The 23,955-nt window shown below is 26.2% G+C and overlaps 2 protein-coding genes across 16 annotated transcripts; one reads left to right on the top strand and one right to left on the bottom strand.

Moving 5' to 3' along the window:
* Nucleotides 1–593: 593 nt before the first annotated feature.
* On the bottom strand, nt 594–19,953 carry LOC107995818 (single-stranded DNA-binding protein 3). Of its 8 annotated transcripts, none has more exons than XM_017053511.3 (14): nt 19,813–19,953; nt 18,723–18,795; nt 18,566–18,627; nt 18,345–18,429; nt 18,218–18,259; nt 17,892–17,978; nt 15,258–15,365; nt 14,471–14,545; nt 14,331–14,379; nt 13,499–13,528; nt 12,237–12,448; nt 11,976–12,146; nt 11,645–11,845; nt 594–5,049 (listed from the first exon to the last, which is right to left on the bottom strand). In XM_017053511.3, the coding sequence occupies exons 1-14, from the start codon at nt 19,866–19,868 to the stop codon at nt 4,945–4,947; spliced, it is 1,356 nt and encodes a 451-aa protein (XP_016909000.1). In that variant the 5' UTR covers nt 19,869–19,953; the 3' UTR covers nt 594–4,944. The 8 variants fall into 8 exon arrangements, with proteins under 8 accessions (XP_016909000.1, XP_016909001.1, XP_016909003.1 ...); XM_017053513.3 differs by lacking the exon at nt 594–5,049 and adding an exon at nt 6,895–10,241; XM_017053512.3 differs by lacking the exon at nt 13,499–13,528.
* LOC107995821 (ubiquitin-like-conjugating enzyme ATG10) lies at nt 19,280–23,755 on the top strand. 8 transcript variants are annotated; one of them, XM_017053521.3, is made up of 5 exons: nt 19,280–19,399; nt 22,366–22,489; nt 22,584–22,809; nt 23,321–23,489; nt 23,572–23,755. In XM_017053521.3, exons 2-5 carry the CDS (start codon nt 22,382–22,384, stop codon nt 23,660–23,662), a joined length of 594 nt encoding a protein of 197 aa, XP_016909010.1. In that variant the 5' UTR covers nt 19,280–19,399; nt 22,366–22,381; the 3' UTR covers nt 23,663–23,755. The 8 variants fall into 8 exon arrangements, with proteins under 8 accessions (XP_016909010.1, XP_016909014.1, XP_016909016.1 ...); XM_017053525.3 differs by having other exon boundaries at nt 19,286–19,399; nt 22,366–22,481; XM_017053527.2 differs by lacking the exon at nt 19,280–19,399 and adding an exon at nt 19,983–20,105 and having other exon boundaries at nt 22,366–22,481.
* Nucleotides 23,756–23,955: the final 200 nt, after the last annotated feature.

Raw genomic sequence — 23,955 nt, 5'->3', positions numbered from 1 at the left:
TATAAATTTAAATGATATGATCTTATGATATTAGTGAACGTCAGATTTACCGTTGAAGCATTGCAGGTCATTGATTCGTGATATATGTATATAGTACAAATAATATTTTTGATATGTTTTAAAAAATGACCAACAATGATCTAATATTTATATGAGTTCCAGAAAGGAATACATAATTAACTGGTAATCTAAAAAAATATTTTTTATAAAATTTTAATCGTAAATAAATTTTACTATTATTTACTATTATTTTTTAATTATATATCTTACCTTTTTTCGTATTTTATTTTAATTATGTGCAATTACAATATTAAGTAAATAGATATTTATTTTCTTAAAAATGATTGTAAATTAATATACGATATTCTTTAATTGTATATTTTATATCATAAAAATATAATTAAATGTAATAATTAAATATAAACAAATAACTTACCCATGAATATAAGACATAACGAAATGACAAACATTCTTGAATCTTGAATCGAGTTATAATATCTGAGCGATGACATTTTCTTCGTAATACATGAATAATAATTTTACCTAATAAAAGCGGAAGGTATTTATGATATAAAAAATAATTTCAACAAGAATTTAGTAGGATAGACATTTATTCCATTATTTTATTGGTATTACTTACTACTTGAATGCTATTCATAATAGGTATCTATAATTATGTCGATAATTATGCGTGAATTTAAAGAATACTTGAGGTCAGCCGCAAGATGTACAACCTGTGTCAGTGTTACAATCGTCATATAGGTAAATAATTATAGAACAAAATTTAAGCTTTTATTTCTTAATGCAATATTCATTAAGGGGAGTGGGGATAATGGCGGCTTATTCATTTCTGTTCATATCCTAATTTTTTCTTACTATTGATCGATTTTATAATTTACACACGATCAATCTTTTTTTATCACGACTAGGATATTCTCCATTTTTTTTTTTTCGTTTCGATATATCAATTTAAAAATTTCTCGACCACTGTTTTCCTGCCAATCTAATATTTTTTTACGAATTTCTAATTATCTTATACGAAATCATATAACGCACAATATGAGGTACATGAGATACCATTCCCTTTTTTTTTCTTCATACTTCCTCTCTAATCACAAGAGTTAAACTCTATATGTTTTAAACAATATACAAATATCTTATCCTTATCCTCAGTATATCGATTAAATTCGTAATCTGTTTACAATCAATTATGCGCTAAAGACGATCAAATACAAACTATGTACTGCTTTCGTCTAAAAGTTTTTGGTCTATTCTTAACGCAATATTCCTTCTACATTCTTTTTACATTCTTTAATCGAAATACTTATCTACTTAATAAAAAAATGTTACCATTTTGTTGGATGAAATCACTTTGAAGTTCAAACAAAAAAAAAAAAAAAAAAAAAAATCAAAGAATGTATAAGTTTTCGCGAACACATGATTCCTACAAAAAAATTAAATATACATTGTAAATAAACGTGAAACCTTCTTAATATAATCTAAATATTTAAATTTGAACGCTTCTATCAATCTTTAAATTCGGGTAAAGACATTACGATATCTCATCATTAATTGTTTAATTATTCCGAAAAACATTATTCTGAAATTTTTTCATCAAGATATATAATAAACATAATTTACCTGAATTTAAAAATTTCTTAACGATAAAAAATGGACGTTAACATTTTTTTTGACGTTTCACATAATTAGCAGGAATACCGTATTCTACTGTATAGGTTATTTTTAATCCGAATTGCACTCAATATTTTATACAACTTATACATTTACATTTAATTGCGCCGAAATAGTATACACAAGAGTGTATATACACGCCGCCATTCCCAGATCCGAGGCACTAATCAGAAAAATAAATGTAAAACTTATATAGATTAATGAATTTTCATTATCTTTTGGACGAGGTATGTTCGCATTTTATCGTGATTCTACAACGATCAGAATTATTTCATCAGACAAGAATCAGATTTCAAACAACAAGGTAATAATCTTGTTTCAACTTGTTATTTAGTTACATTCATATTTATCTGTTGTGTAATTAGTCGCTTTAACGCAGATCCATATCCGCGTGTACTGCTTCCTAAAAAACACATACTTGATACCAACTGCACGCGACCAAAAAATGAACTCCTTTATATCAAATGATATACCTGTTTCAATTCAATTTGACGTTATTGTGAAATATTGAAAAAATTTAAAATAAAGAAATCGAATGTACAGGAATAAAAAGAGAATAAGATTCTTTTAACACTGGCAGTTATGCATAAACTTGTCTTTTTATCTTTAATCGATAAATGACGATCGTCTCGAATGAAAATTCGTTTAATGTGTACTATCAACGCACACTGGCCGGATTCCCACCACAACGGATTAAATCCTAGGGGGAGATATAATAATATGTTCTTAAGAACCGTTTTCGTCAGGTTCCCTTCCTTCGGACACAAATAATAATAAAAGTGAACTCTCGCGAATTCCCTAGTAACCAAGTGTCCGATTTCTTTTTGAAATAATTTTATTGCAGCCTTTCAGTACTGTGCGCTTCTCTAGTTAAATAAAAACTGATCCACTGTATACAACACAATCGAGATTGCAACGTCTTTGAATATTAACAATGCCCGTGAAGTCCTTTTTAAACGCAAATGTACTGAAGTGAACAACGTTATCGATCGATCGAATCATGCAATATTATTTTGATTTACTTTTTTATTATTCGATGTGATATCACGTGTTCTCGTATGTTTTCCACTATGCACTATACACAACATTGAACGATTGATATACGTAATATACCTCGTTCCTTACTCCCTCTTGTAAATAAATTAAGAACCCACTTTTTCTTTGTCTTGTCCCACACGATAATATCGATACCATTGACCACTCTAACACCGGCATCTATCGGGACCCCTTTAAAATCGCATTCTTTGTATTGACAGAAAAAAGCACATATGTAGGCGTTGCGTTCTCGTGGATCTTCTCGGGTATATGTATCATAACTTCATGGAAGATATTGATGCTTTTTTCTCGGAAGGAATAGCCGACAGATTGACTGTAGAATGATGCCACAATGACAAGTACAGCTATTATATTACCAATGCTCGCAAATCACTGCGCTGACGTACAATCTTGCGCAAGACCGATCGATTTCGTGCGATCGAAATATTCGTGTTGAAAAAAATTTATGCCTCTGTGAAAATATATATAAATATTTTCAATATACATACATTCCTTGATTCCTTCAAAGCACATGATGTTGAAATTTTCAAAGAAAAAAGAAGAAAGATTCAGTTTCGAAATAATAAATTTTATTTTTAAAATATAATACTGAAATTATTTACAAATCGATCGATCTCGTTTCGATAATTATTTCATGAAGGGCGCATGCGAAAAGTTTCGATCGTTTTAATGGAAACATCGAAAATCTCATTTCGTCGATACATAATAAAATCGATATTTTTATTAACATTATTTGGAATCAATAGAGCATGTTTTGTTTTGTTTAATAAAATTGTTTCTCTTGAAAATACATGTATATATACTAAGTAATACGTATACATGCACAAAAGCGATGTTCTTTCGAGTGTACATTGAATCTGTGTATTATAATTGATTATTGCTCTTTTCTTAAAATAATAAATTTACCGTATTGGAAGTATATTTTTATCATCTTATCACAGTTATTATTATTACTTTTTTTTTTTATTAATTTTACACATATTTGAAACTATTCGCCGTGCACGATTAAAGGACGACCGAGAGAACCGATACAGAAACGTTACACAAGTATATGATCTATGAAAATATTTAAAATCGAATAGTTCACAAAAGAAGGTAGACAGAAAAGGAAGAAATACGACTGCTACTCTCATTTACAAAAACATTATATATATTATTTAAATTATATTTCAAAGTGTATAAAAATAATATAAAATTTTCTTCTAATTTAGTGCAAACAAGAAAGCATTGTTTTATTACTATTTTGTCTTTTATTTTAGAAAAGAAAATCAAGATTTCTAAGAGAGTAGAAGACGAGAGGTTATATAAGAGTATACAAGGATAATTATCGTTCAATGGTGAAAAGAAATATGACAACTTAGCATGTACGTATGACAATAATGAGCATTCGCGCGAATTCTTCAATATAATATCAAATTCTCAATATTTTAAATGATTAATTAATAATAATAATAATAATAATAATAATAATAATAATAATAATAATAAATGATTAATTACTTAAAATTAAAAATATTTGATTACAAATTTGAAATAAAAATTGAAACGTAATTTATATATATATATATATCATATCAAATTTATGCACAATTTTTTTTTTAACTACAACATATTTTTCTACATATTAAAATCTTAATTATTTCCTTTAAGCGATACTAGATGTCACTCGAAGGAAACATTTCGAGTCCATTTGCAAAGCAAATATCACCGATCGACGATGATTCGAGATAATCGTATATACCATTTCTAAGAATGTACGTCAACGCAAAATTACGAAAAATTTTGCAAAAGTATTTTCTGAAAATTCGGTAATTCTTATTTTAAATGGTTATGTCCTTTTCGTTACCCGAAGAGGATGAAGAAATCATGGGACGTAACCCCATCACTTTGCAAGGGAGTAAAAACTTCTTCAATTTCTACATTATTCTTGTGCATTTTTTTTAAGGAGCTTAACCTTCTCTTTCCTTGCACTTTAAAAAAAAATTTTCCTCTATCTTTGCACATATTTTTTAATGTTGAAAGAGGATGGATTAATGATAGGAATGAGATTACAGAAATACAAGTGCAATGAGGAGATTTTCGGATTTAAGGAGAGAAAGAGAGAGAGAGAGAGAGAGAGAAAGAGGGGGATTGATTTTGTGATCTGTTTTTCTTAAAACATTAGTTTGGTCTCAGGGCCCAACGACTCGTGAAAAGTTATTGTATGTAATAATCAGGATGATCTGAATCCTTTTCAAACCTCTTCGCCTCTTCCTGCATGCTCTCCTTGATCTTGAGTATGGCCGCTGACTCAGTCTGATCCTGCGAATCAACCAACACCAGGCCGGTTACACGTAAGAGGTTAGGCAAGTTCACCATTAGGCGATACCTTGCCCATTTTGTTTTGGATTGGTTTCAGCGTTTGAATCAGCGAACTGAGAAAATTTTCTTTTTACAATATAATAAAATATTTAAAGTTTCGATTTTTTTTTTAAGTACTCTTTGAAAATATGAATATAACGATATAATAATAATATTTGATAATTTTTTCTAGATTATTGTTAATATAAAAAAATTGAATATAATTTACCGATCAAGTTCATTATTTAAGTATCTGGAAAAACTGAATTTAATAACGCTAAAGATATTATCAAAAAAAAAAAAATTTATGTGACGAAAAAAACATCGCAGTTTGCTGATCCCAAGTAAACTCTCGGGGAAAAAACGCTGATATGCTGCGCAAAGTGATTACGCAGCGCGGTGACGGTGCGTCGTGAAGGGGCTGGGCTTGTGAAACGCAAAACTTAAAGAGAGGATATATATATGAAAGAACTAGGAAGAAACTTGGTTGATTTGGTTGGAAACCGCGAGTGAAGAAGAGAGAATTGTGGTTCCACATCTCCAGGGCGCTCTGACCCACAACACATGGACGTTATGTAAAAAGCCCGTATCGAGCAAAAAAAAGCAGAACAAAAAAAAATAAACAAACAAACAAATAAATAAATAAATAAAAAAAAATGGATATAACAAAAATTTTGCGCATTTAGTGTGCGCCGCCTGCCCCCCACTCACGCACACCTCACCGGGAAAACCAACAATGAAAAATTCTTCTTTAAAGATTAAGAAAAATTTGTATCAAAGAAACTCGACGTGTTATTCCTCGGGTTCTTAAAATAATTTTTTTTTTTCACTCTAATTATTCAAAATTTTTTTTTTTTTTTTTTTTTTTTTTTTTTTTTTTTTAATCATTTGAATCGTTTCTCGATACGATCTCGCAATCCACCAATCGCTTTGCGCTCACGCATCCATGTGCTACAGGTCAGTACAGGCTAGTACTATATACAGCTATCATATTTCACTGTTTTTTTTTTTTTTTAACCTTGACAACGATTTCAATGTTCAATGAAAAGATACTAAAAGTCGGACAGAGAAAAAGAAGAAAAAAAGAAATCGAATATTTGTCATTTCATTAAAATTGTTAAGTATATCACAAACATTGTGTTCCACAATATACAAGCATTCTTTTGCTATATTTCGTTTCATATTAGATATCTGAAGAAGAAATTGATCGAAATTGCAACGAAATCGTGATTTATATAAATATACAATATATATATATATATATATGTGCTCCATGTTAGTTTCTGAGTTTATTGTTTCTAATTACTTAAGCAAGTGTTGTCAATGTTAATATTAGTGGCAACTTGTATAACGTATGTAGATCATGTTGAAGCAACGTTAAAACAGATATTTCAATTGCACATATATTTGCTGTGAAAGCAACGAATGTTAACGTTTTTTGATCGTGTATGTTAGAACAAATACCGCACAGATTATGATTGGAAAAAAAAAAAAAAGAGATAAAAGAAACGTGTAACAACTAAATTGTATAGAATGAATAGCTTAGAGTTGCTGTGAGTTGAACTAATGTGAAGACATCAGGATAACAAGCGATCAAGCGAAAAATATTCGTTCGATCGGTATAATGCAATGTGAAACACAAGTGACATGTGATTACCAATATATCTCAGACAAAGATTTAAATCAATTGATCGCGTAAGAAAAAAAGAAAAATAAAGTGTATATGAAAACAGATAGTCATATATAAATATTCTAGTAGCCAGCACCCTGCGGATTTGAACGCAAATAAAAAAGAAAAACGCAGTATTCTCAGTGTAACAGGTTTACATTTATTGTCTCGATCTCCCCTGCTTTAGGCATATATTAATAAATGTAATGTTCATTGCCATTCATTTATGTGGCTTACAACGTGGGGCTGTATTAAAAGTAAATCGACGATTCTTTGAAAAGTATTATCATGATGCGCTTCGCGTCATATATATATATATATGTATATATTCATATATTATACATATGCACATATTCGATCGAAGCACGCTCTATCGAAATATCTCGAAACTTTTTAAATAGCGCACGACGACAAGTCGTGTTACAAACAAACGAAAAGACTACTACTGTTCTTATCATCGTTAACAATTCCACGTTTATTTTATTTTGGCTTACTTCGTCGTTACGAACTTCGAATCTTGACCGCGTACTATCATCAACTTTTTCGTCTCTATGAACAGACTAAATGAACATTTCTTCATACACCGAAAAATTCGCACCAATTAGACGTGTATTAAAGTTTACAAGCGGCTATCTTTCGTTGTATATATGTATATGTGTGTGTGCTTCCTTTTTCCCCAATTAAAAGTACGCACATCATTGGCACGGTGAATACCCCGGAACAACGGCAAGCAGCAGTCATATCTCAACGACGATATTTTTATAAAATATCGGAAGCTAAAATAAAACAGTCTTCTTCACTATAAGTCCTAACTTTTCGATTCTTTTGACTTTAAATTCGACAAAATAAATTGCAAAAAATAATATGCATAAGCATGTAATACGACTAGTGTTTACCGACTGTTTCATGTCATAAGAACTTTAAAAGTCTTCATTGAGTATAACTACATAATTTCATGTTATTGAAAAAACAAAGTATATCTCGTAAGTATATATATCTCATTCTTATTATCGATATTATTTCTTATCGTCACATTTTCTTTCTTAAAATATAATATCATAAATATTAAAAATACGTATTTCTAATTATATACATATATATATATATATATGTATGTATATATATATATATATATATATATGTGTGTGTATGTGTGTGTGTATGTATATATATATGTATGTATATATAAAAGAGAAAATATACATAAAACTAAAAGTAATAATAAGAATATAATGGTTAGATGTAATATATAATGCTAATAAAAATTAAACTTTCTCGAGAAGTCACAATAATAATATGTAGAAAAAAAAACTATTTAATCGTCCTCGAGAACATAGTCGATCTTGCCGATGCTCTCAGAGCATGCACTTGCAATTGGCGCTCTCTCTCTCCCTCCCTCTCTCTCCCTCTCTCTCGCTCTCTCTTTCTCTCTTCTTTTATATTGTTTTACATAATTCGATCAATACCTTTTTTGTTATAATTTAAGTTAATTTAAACACAACTAACAGCAGCACAACATAGTCCGGTACTGACCTATAACCATTACGGACGGATGGATTCCGGGAGGTTCGCACGATATATGTATTTTTCTCCATTATCGGCCCGTATATTTCTTTCTCTTTCCTTGTATCTTTGTCACACTCATTCACGTAGGTTCAGTACTTACACCGTCTATGACTCTTATTCCATACAAAAATAATTACGTTATATATATATCGTTTATTGCTACGCATACGTTATATATATAACATTTTTCTTTATACGTTTTTGCCCAAGTACTTTTATTAAGTTAATCGCAACACCATTTTCTTCGCAATACTCGCCGATGCAGCATAATGTTCAAATAGAATATTCGATATAGCTGTACATTAGTTTTCATTAAAAAAAAAAAAATAAAGAATTTATTATTAATAAAATTTTCGATATCATTTGAATTAATTCTTAGTAGGAACTAATTTGTAATTATCTGAATCATTAAATATTTGATGTTTAAGAAATATTATAACTGAAACGAATAGTAGAAAAAAAAAATATACAGCGCAAAGTTAAAGTATATTTGAATCTAAATCGATAATCAAAAACCATCATTTTTAAAACATATTTGATCATAAAATTGCATGACTAGATTTCTATGCATTATTATATTCAAGATATCGGTATTTTGCATTCAAATATATGATGATTACTTATATATTTTTTTTAAACAAGGCACTAGCGGAAATGATCCGTTAATTTTAATTAGTTATATATACTTGTGCGAAGTATTGCGATGTTAATGGCTGCGAATAGATGGTGCGCAAACTTGCTTTTCTATCGATAAAGTGAATTCTGAGCAAACAGTGGAGGGACTCGATCTGATTTCGGCTAATTTAATCACCTCATTACAGAGTTTTTATAATTCATTCAAAATTTGAGAAAATATTTAAATAAATAAAATTCATACTTAAACGAAATTTAGTTTTGAAATTTAATTTCGAAATTATTTGATCAATTAAAATTTGTAATTTGATTAAAAATTATAAACATTATTGAATAAAAATTTGCAAAATTCCTTTTTTTTTTTCAAAGATTATCACACCTTACCTGTTACGAACTCAATATAGTATATATTATTTTTTAACTTAATACTGATTCGAATCCTAACTCTATAATGGGATGAAAAATAAGCCAGTCAGCTAGCGATGAGCTAGCGGTGCAATTAAAAATGAAAAAAAGATAATAGATAAAAAGAATTAAAGAATTAAAAAAAAAATAATAATAATTATTATAAAGAAGAAAAATAAAATAGAAAAAAGAATTATATAGAAATCGATTAACAATTATGCGATTGATAATCACAGTAGTTCGTGTTTTTCAGGCACCTTTACTTACAAGCTAATGTTCAAATAAATATAAATAAATGTTGAGGTTGACACGAGTCGATAAAAAAGATATCGTCTTGTCGATAATAGAGTGTATAGAAATAATCTTATTTAAAATAAAAAATAAAATAAAATAAAATATAAAAAAAATATAGAGAAAAAGAATAATAAAATTTTAGTCTGCAACCTTGTGAGTATTTAGCAAGAAAAGCATATATATATATATAATATATATATACTTTTAAATATTCATATAGTATATTTTGCGCGCGCGCATGTTATAAATGATTCAAATATAGTTTCGTAATAATAGCGTAATGAGCACTTAAATGCTAACCTAACTAATTAGGAGCGATTAATTAACGGACGCAAATCGAAATGCGTCGACACGAATGTATATTTTTTCCTTTTCGTTTTCTTTTCGTTCTCTATCTTGCCACGAATGAATAATCGTGCTTGAGCCATTGACGAAACCGTTACGAACCGCGTACCACGTGATTGCACGTGCACATAAAACTCAGGGTTTGTGTATGATCCTTTTCCACATTGCGTGATTAACCGGGAAATCTACGGCATCTACGAACTCGGGGCTGGATCCAAGGTGACTTGATTTTTTAAAAAAACTGTCGGGAATACAGAAGGCGCACGTGCGAGATTACTGATTATTCTTTTAATTCAGAATCCTACTCACACAATCCGAAATAATAACGTAAGATTAAAAAAGAATACCGCTTGTACGCGTTCGTTAAATAAATCGATTATTTTGTATTATACGATTGTACATTATGCGATTTCCCGTAAGGCGTATCATACTTGAAAAAAACACGATCATATAGATAAAAGAATTTTAAATTTGAAATAATTAAAAATATTTAACTATATGGATTATAAGACGAAATTTCATTTTGGAAATTATTACGACTATATATGTAAATACATCATGCTAATAACATTATGCGACTTTTTATATAGTCACTATGAAAATATATTACTACTTATGTACATAAATTATATTTATGAATTTTCTTATTTTTTTCATTAAAATTATATGAAGAATACTACATATATATTTAATCAAATCAATATCAATAAATTATGTAATTTCTTATGAAAATTAAATTTATATCTGTTATTATATTTTACGATTAAAATGAAATCTTAAAATTATATTCATTTAATATACAAATGTTATAAATTATATAAATTAAAAATCATTTTGATTTGAAAATCTTTGTTACTATATACGATACACCTTATGGAATATCTTTTATATTATTGTATGAAAGTTGATTCATATTCTTCTGTAGGTATAAAATGGGTAAAAAATTTCTTGAAACATTTTATTGTAGAAGGCATTAATTTTATACCTTTTAATTTTATTCATAAATAAATTAATATAATTTATTTATAATTTTTATAAAGAAATAAATTTTTTAAATGCTTCATGATTTTTATACCCATTTTATGTTTTCATCATTAGGCATACTGTTAGTATGATAATAGTTAGACACAATCTGAGCCAAACACTTGTAAACATTAGATGCAAGGTAATATAAATTAAATATCCCAAAAAGCCTAAATGATTAAATAAGGGCTTCGAATTTTTGTCAAATGTTGATATTTTTTTTAGATTAAGCATTTACCAGATGATTGGAATAAGCTTTAGGATAAACCCTCTAAATATAATAAGACCCAAATTATTTTAAGAGAATAATTAACTAATTGACGCATTGATCAAAGCATCTGAATCTGTTAATTGCTGAATAATTAGGAGAAAAATCAGTTATAATATGGACTTATATGTAAAATTAAAAATCTCAATATTGAATCAATATTGTTTTTAATTAATTTTAATTTATTATTATTTATTATTATTTCACTAAATTATTTATTATAATTTAACAATTTATATAAATTAAATTATGCAAAATAAATATGTTATATAAATGATAACATATTAGTCCATACTAACACGTCGAGTGACTGTCATAAAGAGTCGTTACGAAAAACGTTTCCTAATACTTACATTTTCTCCAGGACCTCCAAAACCACCCAGATTATAGTCACCCATTCCACTTCCACTATCTTCTCGTGGTGTCCCAGGACCACCATTAGCTGGACTGTTTTTCATTCCATCAAGGCCATCGCCATTTAGAACAGGACCCATTGTATTTGGACCCATAGGACCCATTGGACCACCTTCTGGTCCACCACTCATTGGAAAATCCTGATAAAACAAATATATTATTATATTTTTATATATTTCATTATAAATAGATAAATATATAAAAAATGAGTAAGATATTTATAATAAAACTTATTTCACAACAAATCAAAATGATATAAAAATTACTTACTCCGGGCATATTTCCTCCAGGTACAGGTTTCATCATGGTGTACATATTTTCACCACCGCTATTACTACTATCTTGTGGACTGGGCATAATTGGTGTACCTGGACCAGGAGGGCCTGTTGAACCAGGTGGTCCTCCATAATTACCCGGAGATGATGATGAATAATTCATTGGCTGTAATAAAAAAAAATTATATTTCATAATTTCAAAAAATTAAGAAAAAACATAAACAAACTTTTTTAATATTAACTAATAATATCATACCGTAGATGTATTAGGTTGCCACTGTTGTCTACCACCTGGTCCAGCCATACTCATTGGTGGCATACCAGGACCTCCAGGGCCTCCAGGACCTAAACTACTATTAGGAGGTGGTCCTCTCATTCCAGGTCCGTAACTTCCTGGTCCCATTGGACCCATTCCTGGTCCTCGTGGAGGATTCATTCTTGGATTCATGGGATTCATTCCTGGAGGAGCTAGTAATAAAAACAATTTTTAATGCATTTTTTTAAAGACACAAATATTAATACTGTTCTAGTTTTATGTTAATACTAAATGCTAATTGTGATTTTTTAGACTAACGGCAAATCATGTAAATGAAAATATTTTAATATGATAAAAATAATTTTTATTTTTTTTATTCTTTCGTCTTCTTTTTTTATAATTAAAAAATTTGAATCATGCTTTGCCGAAGTCGTATGTAATAGTAAAGCGAGTGGATGGCATGCTAAATTGATAATTTGCATCTACACAAATTAATAAAATAACAAAGCTCATGCAAAGGATAAAGAACAGCATTACTTTTGAATAATTTTTAAACATTTGAGCTTTTAAAAATTTAACAACGAAAAGATAAAACAGTGCAATATATATTAAATATATGACAAACAAGACAATCATTCAAATGATATATAATATCACAGCAATATTTATGTAAAAAATTAAAATATAAAAAAATTATTTAATACTATAAAATTATTTTATAATTAATAATGTGCTTATAAATCAAAAAATGATATTTTTAAGCTATATAAAATTTTTTTTCTTAAAAAATTTATAATGAATCTATAATTTTAAATGAAAGTAAGTTATTATATTACAATTCTTAGTACATGTTAAATTTATGCAACAATGATTTATAATGACGACAAAAAATATTTTGTTAGCCACAAGATTATTACATTATGTATAGTGAAAAATTATGTTATATGTTAAAATATCTATGTCTTTGTGCTTTTAAAACCGTAAATATGTATATTTATGTTAATTTTATATATATAAAATTTATATAATCTGAATATCTTTTATAAAAACTGTTCTCATAGCAAAGTTAAACATATTTTTAATATGTTAAATTGATATATTGGATGCAAGATTGGATGAGCATATATTGCACAAAGAAACAAAGCTAGTGCAATTATTTGTAAACAGTGAGAACAGAAACTTTAAAACGAGCAGGAGAAAAAATAAAAGTTAGGCTTGACTAAGTCATGTGAGTGTGATTTGGTTGCTGGGTTGCTTCCTACCTTGCCACCCTACAAATTCTCCAGCTTCGCCTGAGGAACACAAGAGCACATATTAGTACGGCAGGTAGGTAAGGTCAGGTTGATGGCGGTAAGGTCTAGTTACTTTGCGGTCGCATAGTGAATAAAATTAAGGAAAAATAGATTATGAAAATATATTGTTATAAAATATTCTGATATATTTCATTTTATATAAAGATTTTTAAATTTACTTTTTTAATTTTAAATTTTTATTAATAATTTATATATGTATGTATATATATGTATTATATATGTATTAAATTTTATTTTTAATGAAAATTATTTGTATGATTATAGAATTACATTATTTATATATGATATTATTATTATATTATTATATTATATGATTTATATATATATACATATGATATTTTATATTTCGTATTTTATAAATGAGAAAATAAATAATAAATAAAAAAAATATATTTACTTTTGAAATAAAAAGTTTTTTAAATAATTATAATTATAAAAAATTTTATTATAAATGATTAACTTTAATTATTATTAAAATGTTTAATTTAATTAATTAATGTTAATATATTAAATTTATACATTTATTTTATTACACAGAATCGTAAATAAATATATTCTAATTACAATAATTTGATTTGAAAACTATACCACTGCATGTAACTAGACAATTCAAAAACCAATCCACTCCACATCACAGCAATCCAATCCACTTTTAATAATTACTGATTTATTTATTGCTGTGTGGTTTTTGGTATGCATGCGTCTATGCCATTCTCCTCTCGCAATTATTATCAATGCCAGAAAAAAAATCAATGAATCTAGCATATAATTGAGCCCTTACCTTGCCTTGTTGGATCCATACTATTTGGCATCATTGGTTGTCCAGGAGGCTAAATAAAAATAGCAATATATTAATAATTATTTTGAATTTAAATTTAATTTAATTTAATAATTATATTAATAAAATATAATTGTACTTACCCCATTAAAATCATTTCCCATTTGTGGCATACGTACACCAGGTCTTGGTCCAGCAGGATATCGAGGACCCATAAACTGTAACAAGTCAGAAATTCATACATTAAGTAAATCTAATAAAATTATATAAATAAAATTTCAAAATATATTACAACTATTTTATATCACAAAACTGACACACCAGACAGCCACAACAAGCAGTGATCACATAATAGGCCATATAACAAATGCATTTTGATGGAAACTCATCATAATGCACTTTATAAATATGTGTTATATTAATGTGCAAATAGGATTACAAACAATAAAGGGTTATAACAAAAAACAAAACAAACCAAAATTATAATGTGCATTTATCTTAAAATAAGCTCATCAAAAACAGAAATGATAATTTAATATATTTTATATAATACAATGTTAAGAAATTCTTTTTTCTTACCTTAAAATTTTTGTTGTTATCCTTATTCAAAATATTTTATTTTCTTTTTTATATTTAAAAAATATAATGTTACTTCAATTTAATATATTTAATATATTTATTATGCAAAAAAATTTAGAAAATTTGTGCTTTGAATAATATATGTGTCCACTTTTATAAATCCTATTTGTGTATTCTATATAGTACTATATTTAAAAGAATGATAGGTTGAAAATTGTACAATAGAAATAATTTTGGTAGGAAAAGAAGCAATTTCGAGCAAACAGTCATAGGTACATGATGATATGGTGTAATGAGAGTGGATTGAATGATTCTCCATGAGTGATAGTGTATGTGTCAAATGAGGCTTACCTGAGTGGACATCATCTGCGAGTGTGGGGGCGGGGGTGGCTGGGGGTGCTGGGGGGATGGCTGTGATGAGGGGTGTGTGGGCGGAGATGGTCGCATTGTCGAGTTGTTCTGCAACAAGCAACGCAAACGACAGACATGTAGCAACACTGCGATCCAGGCAACAGCTAGACTAGAAGGCTTGGGTATGATTGTGTTAATACTATATTGGTCAGCATCTTAAAAATCTAGAAGTTATAATTACGAAAATATAATATAATGATAAATATTGTTTTTGACATAAATTCATCCATATTAATACTATTTCGTAATTACGACTTTGTACGCGAAATAAAATCTAGCACTGAATGCATAGAGACTTCACTTTGAAATTAAATTTTTAATAAGAAAATAAGAAATAAAAAAATAGTTTTTACTTGAGAATACATACAAATGTTTCAAAGTGAAATTATGTTATTTCTATCTGAACTTATATTTTGATACCTTAAAATGATGACTTAATAGATAATAAATGTTCAAACAAGCAATGAATGCATGACTAGAATTTTTTTTTACCTACTTATTGTAAATAAAATTATAAGCGGTCAACGAGAATATATTTTTCTCGTAAAATGATTATATTTATTTATTTTAAAAATATAATATTTTTAATTCCTAGATATATTCCTTTTATGATATATATGTATATGTATATACATATATTGATATATATATATTGATAAATATAAATTTATACGGTCGTTTAAATTCGTAGACCGCTTTTATTGATTGCTAGACTACTATCTAAGCAGGCTTTTATTTTAAATATATTAGAAATCCTAAGAAATGTGACCTTAGCTGACATTCATATATAATACTTAACAATGTGTTATATAAATATAATAATAATAAAAATTCCAAAAAAAAAAAAAAAAAATATTGCTTGGAGATATAATTATATATTGAGCTATTATTCTAAAAATAAATACAAGCTTCCATTTATTGAACTCAAATTTTAAAATTAAAGTAAAATAAAAATATTATAAATAATAATTTAAAAAATAAAAAAATAAATATATTTTATATATATATTTATATATATATAAAAATATATATATATATTTATATTTATATATATTTCAAAATATATTTTTAATAATATATTATTTTAAAACATTTGTAAATTTCTTGTACAAAATTGAAGTCAGCAAAAGGTATAACACTATTAATTATAACTTACTAATAAAATTATTAGAACTAAAACTATTTTCTAATATTTATACAAAATTTTTTCTGATATATTTTTGAAATCTGCTTTATGCAGAGAGGAGATCAGAAAGTGAAAATGGTAGAGGAACGCACATACAAGTGTTAGATACATAGCAGAGAGAAAATAAGTACATAGATACAGTATAGACAAGCATGGTATGAGAATTTTATCCAAATGTACACTTGTTTCAAAACTAATGTATGTTTCAATGACATTGTGTACATTTATAGGAATTAGACGAATGAAGTTACATACAAGTATTATACGTAAAAACATTAACAGTATTAATAATATTTGATTATACATGAATTGAATAAAGCATAAGAGATTTCATATAAGTAATATATTATGTATACAATATGTTATGTATACAAATTATTTAAATAATTTTATATAACTTTACTTGTGATCTTATATTAAATTGTAATTATATATTATGTATTATATGTTTCTATATTATATATTATTATTGCATATGTTAATTATTTATTATGTTTATTAATGATTTAATTAAAGACTATTTAAATTAAATATAGTATATATAATAATCAATATAAATTAATAACAATTTATAACTTTTCAAAAGTTTTTCATTTCTTATATATAAAGAAAATATTAAAAGCTTTGAATCAAGTGTATAATTATAATGCATGAAAATTGAAACTAGGCATAACAATGGTAACAGATATTTATATATATTTATGTATATACATATAAATACTTGTGATGTGTTTATATACAGTTAATATATCTAATTTCTTTAATAAAAATTATAAAAAACTATATTAGTATATAAACTATATATGATATATGTATATATACTAATATATATATTTTTGTTTTTAAAATTAGAAAATGAATTGTTTAATAATTTTTTTATAATTTATCTCTTAAATTATATTATTATATATATATATAAATTATATGTATGATAAAATTTTTTTTATTTTTTTTTATTTCTCCTCTTCTTAATATATATATATATATATGTACGTGTATACGCACACATAATAATAGATAAAAGGCATGTTTAACAATAATTCATTAATTATGTATGTACATCATAATGAAAAAAATTGAAAGTTCATTAATAAATTTTTTTTTAATAAGTAAATGTAGCTAATAAATGATAATGTCTGTTATTAAAAATAGATACTTATATAAATCTTTTTGCTCACATATTTAAGAAAAACATAGACATAATAGTTCATTAACAAATATGTATAAATAAACACACATACATAAATGAACATATATAAAATGAACGTATGCAAATGAACATAAATAAGTTAAATACTTTTTAAATTTTCAAATATAAATTATTTATTTGAAATGAAATTAAATAAAATAAAATTGTTTAATATTATAAATTTATAAAACAAACTTACTGGAAAGAAAGCAGGAGGCATTGGACCACCAGGCATTCCATCATTGGGAGGCATTTGTCCTATAGGAGAAGGTGCTGGACCAGCATTCTGTAATCATTTAATAATCATTTAATAATCATCTACAAGTCAAATATTTAATTCATAATTAAGAATATCAACTTAATATTATCTCTACATGCAAATTCTAATAATAATATTTATTATTTATATACTATTAAATTTTAAAATTAATTGGAAATATATGAAATTAAATCATGTTAAAATACTAATAAATAAACACTAAAATTAAATAATATATAATAAATATGAATATTAATATAACTCACATGAGCAATGCCATTAACACCATAACCACTGTTTACAAAACCCTGATGATAAAAAAAGAATTTATTGTAAATTTTTAAATATTTATAATAAATGTATAATTTTATTAAATTACAAAACTATACTAACATAATCATGAAATGCTTTGGCTTCACTGCTATGTTCACAGGAATCCCGTCGCTCTGGTGCTGCTGAATACAGATCCCAGAATACACTAAAATATATTAAATTGATTATTCATTTATTAATTCAAATTATAACTTTCTGAAGGAAATTAATATTTTTATATAGAAGATTATTTTATTATAATAATTATTTTAATAAAATATAAAACATTATATAATGCTTACCACCACCAAGAATGTAAAAATCCAGGTGGTTCTCCAAGAGTAATATTTTTTTCCCATCGTATCTATATAATAAAATAAAATATAAATAAGTATAGCAACAATACATAATAATTTTTCATTGTGTCATTGAATTTTAAAAGTAATTTTAAATGATTACCTCTGATAAAAATGTCTGTGCTGCTTTCTGTGCTCCAACGTGCAATAAATACTCATACACATATAAGGCTAACCTGAAATATCATAAATAATTCTCAAATAAATATAAAATTAAATTTAAATTTTATTTTGTATTTTAAAAAAATGATATAAAATAATAAATATTTTATTTTTTTAAATATTTGAATTGAATTATAAAATTTATAAAAATACAAAAAATTTATATATATTTAAAAATTTTTAAATAAAATATTTATGTATATTGCAATAATGTTATAATATTTTAATGAAATATATACATACAAATATATATATATTTAAAAAAGAAGTTTTAATATTTATTATTATATTTAATAAATGAAGTATAATAAATTTTTTAAGTATAATAAATTTAATTTCGTATTCAAGGAATATAATACTTCGATCAAAAAAAAAAAAAAAAAAAAAAAAGTTAAATTATTAATATAAAAAAATCTTATTTTCTATATTATTATATAAACAAAACAATTCAATTTTGCAAAGTGTTATTATATTAATTTTACATAAATTATATACATCTTGGTTGCAAACGATAAAAACATGGCGTCCAATGCTTTGCCAGACAAGTAACTCTAGTGAGTCATAGCATATAGTTCAATCAAATTTACGAGAAAATAAAAGATAAACAAGACTAAACAGGTAAACAATACGATTTATGAAGTCTTATATAAAGTAATTTTATAAAATCAAAATTTTACATCTATTCTTTAAAATTAAAATTAAATCAATTATAGTTTTAACTTCTTTATAAATTATAAGAAATTTTATGGAAATATTTTATTAAATATTTCTATTTTAATTTATATTAGGTATAATTTTTTTATTTTCATAATAGAATTCATGAATATAAAGTTCATGAATATTATAATCGATAAATTAAAATTATTTGACAAATTCAATTCTCTTTCGTACTAACTAATACCTATACGCACGCTTGGTATAAAGAAAAAAAAATGGAGTCACTGGTCGATCAATCGGCAAATTTTTTCTTTAACAAGTTCTATCTTTTTCAACATAAAAATATATATATTATTATACAAAATAATACGTACTTTTCTCTTGCTTGAGAATCAGAGGGTACCGTGGACCCCTTCCCCTTCGCGTACATCCTCGAAGACTGTCAATTTTTCCAGTGTAAACAGAACCACAGTTTCGTTCCACAGATAGTAATGTCCGACACCGTCGTTAGTTCCGCTCGACGGGGAAAAGGAAGAACTTGAGAGAATATTACAATTTAATGCCGGCAGAGGGCGAGGTATCGCCGATATGTGTGAGTGTACTCTCTAAGTAGAGCGGTGATTGTTAACATCGAGGCCGTAGAAAGAAGCGCACTTGTATAAAAGAAGTAAAGTTAAAAAATGGAACCCAGTATTATTTCATTATTACTTTATACATTTTTTAAATATTTAAAGTATATCTAAAATAACATGCAGTGTACACAAAAAAAATTAAATGTAACCGTAAAAATTTTCAATTTTTTAAAAAAATATCAGAAAAATACACACTTGTTTTAAACAAAAAAAAAAAAAAAAGAAAGAAAATAATCAAAATGAAGAATTACAATAATGTCCACTTAATTATTACTTAACTGTTGATTTTTTCTACTAATTTTCAAATTACTTTACGAAGCCAATATTAGTATTATCTTTGATTCGTGATCAGCGTTATCTTATAATAAGATTCTTAATCAAAATAAGAAAAATAAAATTTTTATATCGTTCACTTTATAGTTTGTTACGTTAATTAAACTTTTAAAATATTTTTCAATAAATTTTGTATCATATTTTCATACTTATATTTATATTTTAATAAATTTAAATTATATGAATAAATATAAATATATATATAAATATAATATATAATATATCATATAATAATTATTGAAATTTTGCTTTCTAAAGAATCAAAAAAATTCAAAAGAGACAATAATTGACAATTCTTAGAACACCTACCATCCCAAATAACTGTCCGTGATATAGATCCAAGCGTACAACAGTTAAGCGGACATTACTGTATTTTCTATCAGTCACACGTCACGAACACGTCGTACCAGTGCTGCGGCCAGACAAACAGATACACTCGCATTTCACCTCGTCAAGTTCACTTTAACGACACGTCGATTCCACAACTTTTGATGCGTACGTCTACGACTTAACACACGTTCTGTATAGACAATTGTTTCTATTTTATTCTTTTTTTCTTGTTCTATCACACCTACCTATCCGGTAGTGAACGAGAACGAAGCACAGTGTCACTTTTACACACATGTATTAGATACAAGTGAACTTATTTTTATATAAACACGCACAAGTTTGGAGTGTTTCATACACGATATGCGCGCAGTTCTCATACACAAATACATAATACTGAAAGCACTGCCATCTCCTTCGTTCTTATTCTAACTATTCGTCTTTGTCTTGTCTGTGGGTCATAAAAGCTGCGCACGCACCTTTGCTTTTCACATCAGGACCGTACATAAATTAGGTCCTATTAATCTATTTTATTACTTTAGATTTTATATTTTCTCATTTTCTTTTAGTTAAATTAATAAATTGTAGTTTTACTAATTTTATTATTATTTTAATTAGTTTCTTTTTTTATATCTTATGTTAATTTGATATATTTAAAACTAAAATTTTCCATGCAATATTTTTTAATAGTGTTAAAAAACAAATATATCTATTTTAAAATTAAAAGATTTTTTTTTGAGTCATTAATATAAAATAACTATAAAATATTTTTATAAAAAAAATATGTATTGTTTGTCAAAAATATTTTGCATAAATTAGTAATATAAAAATAGATAAGATATTGCACCTATTATTTTTACATTCCTGGTTGCAACTCTATGTGCTATTGGATGCCGATCGTTGCATGTAGGTACTATATATATATATATATAGTGCAAGCGAGAGTATACACGCTATCGGCGCATGTAACTATAGCGGGAATAACCGAACATAACCGAATATTCTCGAACATTGCCGATGCAAAATAGCCGACAATTGACTGAGCGTCGAGGGGTCGGACAGAAAAGAGACAGGCCATTCCTTTGGGTGTACAGCTTCCCCTTTCTCAACTTTATCATGAAATTAACATATTATTGACTTTTATAAAAAAAAGGTTTACAAGTTTATTCATTTCATATATTTTTATTTCAAAATGTTTTTTTTCAAGAAAAAATGAAAGTAATAATGAAACATTTTTATTCGTCTTATGTACTGAATTAGTTTGAGATTTTTATTTTGAGATAGTAATTATAATATATATATATATATAGAGAGAGAGAGAGTTTTAAAACGAAATGTAATTTTAACATTTCTATTGAATAATTTTTGTTTTTCACAAAATTAAAAATTTTTATTTATTTTTTACCTTTATCTTTTATTAATATATAAATATCTAATATATATACATATACATAGTTATATTTTGTATATAAAATAATTTATGTATGTAATGTATTACATACATGTGTATGTAATACATAAGAATATCTATAATGATGTATGGTATTAAAATATTTTAATTAAATTTTTTATTTTTTTATTATGTGAATTGTACGTCGATGGATTTCATTTATTATAAGAGATATGAATGTTTAGGAGTGATCTGAGAATAATGGATGGTCCAGGTACAATCACATGGGACGAATTTCTCGGAGATGCTGAAAAATTCGTACAAATGTCGAATTATATCTCTGATGGATGGGATCTTCGAGGTAATAAGGTGGCTGTTATTTTTTAATTTTTGAAATCTTCAAAAAATATAGTGGATATAAAGAATTTTTTTAAAATTACGAATATTTATACATAATTTATAGAATATACCAGGTGAAGTATACGTTGTTCGGCGACAGAAACAATACATTTACAATAATTCAAATAATTATACGGCATTGGAAAATAACGATCTCAATTTTATGTTGAAAAAAGAAGATCCATTCGAAGCCACTTGTCCCATCGAGAAACCATTAATTACGGAACATCATGTACTATGGTCGATGAGTTATAGCGTTCCAGTGCTTTATTTTAATGGATGGAAATCAGGTGAATGCATCCTATTCATTTGAATCATATAAAAATCTTAAAAAGATTCTAGAAAGAGAAAGAGATTAACATTTTGCGATTCATTTTTAATAATATTTCGTGAATGTCGTTAATTTTATAAAATCTATTCAACAAAATATGAAATGTCTATTACAATCGTCCTCTGATCACCACTAGACCTTAATCTATGTACAGCCTGTTGAAAATGTCAGGCGACATAATGCTGATTGTTCCTTCGATTGTAGCGTATCTCGAACTAGGCTAAGAAGTCGGCAAAGAGATCAGAGTAACTGAAGGAGAGAAATACGAGAAACAAAGGAAATCTGTTTTGCGGCAATACATGCATTTTTCAGTATTTTGTATTTTCAAATGAATTTATTTGCTAAAATTATTTATGATCTAATCGATAACTTTCAAATACTATTTTTATTTTTTTATAAATAATTTTTCATGATTCTTTTTTTACACAAATATATAATTTATTATGTTTATATATAATTAATTTCTACAGATTTTCCGGGTATTAATTCAATATCAATGGAAGAAGCACAATCCTTTGTTTGTGATAGAGAATTAAAATACAAGGATTTATCTCAAGCAATACATCCTATATTAGGTACACCTTTTTTATATTTGCATCCTTGTATGTCTCATGAACTTCTACAAATAACCAGCAAAAGGTAAAATATATAAATAAATAAAAATATTTATTTTGTAAATTAATATGAAATCGAAATCAATAAATTAATTTTTTTATTTTAGTAAAAATAAGTTAGTCAGTTGGCTCAGTACTGTTGCTCCTGCTGCTCTTAATCTTAAACTACGTCCCGAATATTATCAATTAACTATCTAATATATAAATTTTAAAATATTATAATTAAATTGTAATATATTGTGTTATTTCAAAAAAAAACTATCTGTACTGAATAAAACTATATGATAAAAATATTTTTTTTTTAATATGAAGTAATCTTATTCAATACTCTTATATTTTATTAATTAATTATTTAATTTTATTTTTAATTATTATAATTATTCATATAATTCAAAATTGAATAGAATCGCTTATGGTTTACCGCTTTTGCGCAGACAACATGTGTCAACTGGTGGAGCCTCATTCAAGTGCAAAAATTTGATTGGTTCAGC

The sequence above is a fragment of the Apis cerana genome, linkage group LG11, assembly GCF_029169275.1.
Source record: "Apis cerana isolate GH-2021 linkage group LG11, AcerK_1.0, whole genome shotgun sequence".
In the NCBI taxonomy this organism is placed as follows: Eukaryota; Metazoa; Arthropoda; class Insecta; order Hymenoptera; family Apidae; genus Apis; species Apis cerana.
The sequence above is the reverse complement of the archived record's forward strand: the minus strand, read 5'-3'. Positions and strand labels throughout refer to the sequence as shown.

What these genes read in the sequence shown, in the direction of transcription:
- LOC107995821 (XM_017053521.3), top strand. Translation starts at nt 22,382, where the DNA reads ATGGATGGTCCAGGTACAATCACATGGGACGAATTTCTCGGAGATGCT. An exon ending in GGGATCTTCGAGGTAATAAG is followed by an intron (nt 22,490 to 22,583) that starts GTGGCTGTTATT and finishes CATAATTTATAG; the next exon opens with AATATACCAGGTGAAGTATA. An exon ending in CTACAAATAACCAGCAAAAG is followed by an intron (nt 23,490 to 23,571) that starts GTAAAATATATA and finishes TTTTTATTTTAG; the next exon opens with TAAAAATAAGTTAGTCAGTT.
- LOC107995818 (XM_017053511.3), bottom strand. Translation starts at nt 19,868, where the DNA reads ATGTACGCGAAGGGGAAGGGGTCCACGGTACCCTCTGATTCTCAAGCA. An exon ending in CCAAAGCATTTCATGATTAT is followed by an intron (nt 18,260 to 18,344) that starts GTTAGTATAGTT and finishes TTTTATCATCAG; the next exon opens with GGTTTTGTAAACAGTGGTTA. An exon ending in TATGGATCCAACAAGGCAAG is followed by an intron (nt 13,529 to 14,330) that starts GTAAGGGCTCAA and finishes TGTGTTCCTCAG; the next exon opens with GCGAAGCTGGAGAATTTGTA.